Here is a 4,519-nt window from a genome sequence, read left to right as displayed (position 1 = left end):
ACAACCGTTACAATAGCGGTAAGAAACCGTTGCGATTTCCTAAGTAGCAATTGCAATAGCGTAATAACCATTGGACTAGACAATATGATAACGATTTTGAACTGTTTCAGTTGGCAAAAACACTCGTCGCAGCAGAAAGAGGAACCATTGCATCAGAGACATTGGCATGCGACATGACTTGCAATAGCTCAATGGCAACGTTTTACTTGTCTGTTGCATTGCCATTGGCCCATTTTCCAGTAGTGTAATTGGGGGTATTTCGAACTTTGTATCTTGTTTTAGACTTTCATTGTTTAGAAAGTTGATATTATCTATGCTATTGATCTTTCTGAGACAGTTCGTTCGTTATTGTTGGTTATCAATATTTGGTCTACCTTGCAAGTAGTGGCTTGTTGGGTGTCTTGCCATGGCCTACCGGTTTAGGTTATGACTAAGAAACAGTCTCTCGACATTGAAATACATCTTCTTTTGATTGCCAAAGTCGATGACTATCAGATACGCAAAATAACAGAGACTAAAAGCTATAGGTATTAGGGAACAAGAAATATATACATTGACATACTTACATGAGTGAAAACAAATTGAAAAAAACTACAGTTAAATGGTTTTTACTAAATTTGGAGTAAAAAGAAATAAATACATTACACGGCAGGCATTTGTCATCGCAAAAATAGTTCAGTAGCAAGCCACATACCTTTAAAAGAAAAAGAAGTGTTAAAATCTTCCCAAAGAGTGTTGCAGAAACAAACTGCTAAGTCAGCATGTCAAAAAAGTGGTAACCTTCTCTAAAACTTTTGCACTTGTGTACCAGGCTCGCTTCCACTTGGAATTGAAGTTAAGCTTTCCGTGTAAACAATAACTCTCAAACTTTTGGCAAAGCCTTGTAAATCGAATTCCTTTATTTCATTGGAATTAACATCATAATAAATAAGTTGCCCAGTTTTGTTTTGAAGCAGCAATAGATGATCCCTCCAAACAACTAATGGAGATTCTATAGGAAGAGGTTTAATTGTGTACTTTTTAATCCAAGACTCGCCTATACCGTATTCCTTCATTATCCAAATGTGAATAAAATCTTGTGTAGGATCAATTGCACACCCTGGATCGGGGTAACAAATCAACGACAGAGACTCATTTAACACTATAAGGCCATAACGTGATTGCTTAATAAAATAACAAGCACCCGGCATTTTAAAATTGCGAAAAAACTCTGTCCCTATGTCAAAACAAAGAATGACCACTTCGTCTATAGTTGCAAACCAGTGAACTGCTTCCTTGTAAACCATTTCAGAACAAGGCAACCAATATACCCTAGGCACTTGTACAGGTTCGAGTTCTCTCCAGGAATCAGTGCTTAATTCATATACATCAACTTTGCTATCTCTACCCTCTGGATAACCGTAAGGAGGATCCCAGAAGACATCTGAAATCCTTACAACCTTGAAGTCATTCAAAATTGAGACGAAGCCAAATCCAATGCCTTCAATGGTACGATGGTAACCCTTTGGACAACCAAAAGGGCAAGGTGGCACTAGTCGGTAATGTCTCGTAGTTGGATTAAGCAAGACGATTGCATCAGAATCTGTCAAAGCAATCAAACCATGGGAAGGACCTATAAGTTGGTGAAAAATACTTCCATAATCAGTGGTCAGATATGGAACATCTAGATCTGGAAGAATAGAATTAAAACCACCATTATCAACACCAGAAAGAAAAGACAAGACATTTTTAAACCGTTGTGGTTCTTCTTTGAAGGAGCACTTGAAGAGAATTAATTCATCTTTTGTGGTTGTGGTGCGGTTAAGATGAAGATTGGTGTAAGTGGTGGATCCTATGAGAATGTATAGTGCTTTAGAGATACATTTGAGTCGAATCATAGATTTTACCGGAAGCCTTATAAGTACATTAATGACCACATCTTTGGGCAATTTCTTTATAATTCCGCCCGCCATCTTTTATTCTTGGCAAAGGTATTGCACTTTTCGGAATGATGTTTATCTGTGTACTAACATTTTTAATACTTCATTCGATGGGGATTTCCTATCTGATTTGTATTGGATCCAAAAATCTTCTCCTCGCATATTCAGCTCCATCACAACCTACTAGCCGCACGTTTTTTAGTTTTTATTTTTCATTTTTGTGGTTCAAATGATTTTCTACGGCACCATTTTTGATTCTGTATGCGGTCGAAATCTATTAAGTCAGTCGTACGGACTGGTCGAGATAATAATACTTCGATCGAAAGATATCTACGTAAGGTCAGGTCGAGGTCCGAAGAAAGGGCTTCGGGATTCGAGCTCCAAGTCCGATCAAGGATTAATTCGGTATCATTATCGGGCCCATGATCAAATCCAACCACGAAGCAAAAGGTTGTCGGAGTTGCACAGACTGACCAACACCCACCCCGAATATCAAGACTCCGAGTCAGGATCGCGCTCGTGTCAAGGCCGATGGCTCGACCCGATATCGAGTTCGAGTCAGTTTCAAAGCTCACAGACAAGGCCGTTACAGCCGCACTAAGGGAGAGAATCCTGGCGGGAATTAGGAAAAAGACAATACATCATGGGCTCTCCACTACATATTTTTTATTGTATATAAAGTAGGATCCATCTACTATAAGGATGTGATGGATTGTAAGCAGAGGGAGACATTGTAACAAAAGATTTCTTCTCATATTGAAAGATATCCCCTTATGTTTATTTCACTTTATCTTATTCGTTCTTCTTGCTCACTATTCTCATTCTCATTGTCAAGAATATACGTATTTCTATTTTTTTATACGATTTGTATCAAATTATATCATATATCCTTAGAACCATACACAAATTTAACTCTATCCAATTTTTCGGGTAAACAGTTTGGCGCCCACCGTGGGGCTAAGCATAACAGTGGTTATTTTTTACGAATCTGAAAAAATACGCCATTGTGTTTTGTGCTTGTTTTCGAAAATATCTTGGATTTCGGATTAACAACGACTACCTACCAATCAAATGGCTTCATCAATCGATAACGAAGTCGGTCTTCAAGATGAGAACAATAACTTGACACCCAGTACCGAAAGATCACTTTTAAACGCCATTGGAGCTCAAATCGGAGTGCCGATAGATATCAATTCGCATGTAGCTATTGAGGCGAACCTACGTGCTGAACCCGAAAATATCATTCATGGTGGCACTCGGTCTGCAGTTCGAGATACCCATAACGTCGAGGAAAACGGCATTAGCTTGCGCATAATTTTTGAAATGTTACAAGCCCAACAAATAGCGATAGCTCAGTGCAGAGCCAAACTCAGGTACAAAGCAGGCCGGAGCCCAATCCGCTTCGAGAAATCACCCACAGAACGAAGCCAGCCATAGTGAAGTCAAAAGAGCAACAATCGGGGATTACTCCCGAAATTACTAAATTGCTCGAGGAACTCACAAAACGAGTCGAAGCCAACGATAAAAAAAGTAGAAACATATAATTCCAGGGTCGATCAGATCCCGAGAGCTCCACCAATGATAAAAGGGCTGGATTCGAAAAAATTCATACAAAATCCTTTTCCCTCGAGTGCAGCCCCAAAACCAATCCCCAAATAATTCCGTATGCCCGAAATTTCCCAATATAATGGTACGACCGATCCCAACGAACACGTCACCTCTTACACGTGTGCCATCAAGTTTAACGATTTGGAAGACTATGAGATCGAATCTGTGTTATTGAAAAATTTCAGAGAGACCCTCTCGAAGGGAGCGATGATTTGGTATCATAATCTGCCACCAAATTCAATTGATTCTTTTGCCATGTTAGCGGATTCATTTGTAAAGGCACATGCTCGTGCCATAATGTTCGCAGCAAGGAAATCGGACCTCTTCAAAGTAAAACAAAGGGGTAGTGAAATGCTGAGGGAGTTCATATCCCGATTTCAAATGGAACGCATGGAATTGCCACTGGTCACATATGACTAGGCCGTCCAACCTTTCACCTAAGGGTTGAACGAGCAAAGTTCAATAGCATCACGTCGGCTGAAACAAAATTTGATCGAGTATCCAGCAATAACTTGGGCGGATGTACATAACCGATATCAGTCAAAAATTAGGGTCGAAGACGACCAGTTGGGAGCTCTTTCCGGATCCATGCATCAGAACAGGACAACTATTAAAAACTAGAGGGACATCAACAGAGAGAAAAGTTCGAATATAGACCGATATCAACCATACGTCGTTGATCGAATGAACAACGTTTCAGCGCACAATTCCGCTTGGAACAATCAAAGGAGTGATCGAAGACAAAATTCTCGGGGGCTTATGAGCAAGAGTGGCTTTGATAAATATGCCGATCCTATAGAGGCACCTCGGCTATCATAGTACAATTTTAGCGTCGACGCATCGGGCATTGTATCGGCGATCGGAAGAATCAAAGATACTAGGTGGCCCAGACCCATGCAAACCGACCCTTCCCAAAGGAACCCGAATTCGATGTACAAGTATCATGGTACGCATGGCCACAGGACCGAGGATTGCATACAATTAAGAGAAGA

The 4,519-nt window shown here is 40.2% G+C and overlaps 1 protein-coding gene across 1 annotated transcript; it reads right to left on the bottom strand.

The window, feature by feature from the left end:
* Nucleotides 1-592: 592 nt before the first annotated feature.
* Nucleotides 593-1,964, bottom strand: LOC107774959 (F-box protein CPR1-like). Its single transcript, XM_016594625.2, has one exon. It carries the CDS (start codon nt 1,950-1,952, stop codon nt 786-788), a length of 1,167 nt encoding a protein of 388 aa, XP_016450111.1. The 5' UTR covers nt 1,953-1,964; the 3' UTR covers nt 593-785.
* Between the last annotated feature and the right edge of the window lie 2,555 nt (nt 1,965-4,519).

Source organism: Nicotiana tabacum, chromosome 19, assembly GCF_000715075.1.
Source record: "Nicotiana tabacum cultivar K326 chromosome 19, ASM71507v2, whole genome shotgun sequence".
NCBI classification, from domain to species: domain Eukaryota; kingdom Viridiplantae; phylum Streptophyta; class Magnoliopsida; order Solanales; family Solanaceae; genus Nicotiana; species Nicotiana tabacum.
This window is presented reverse-complemented; position numbering and strand designations above follow the sequence as displayed.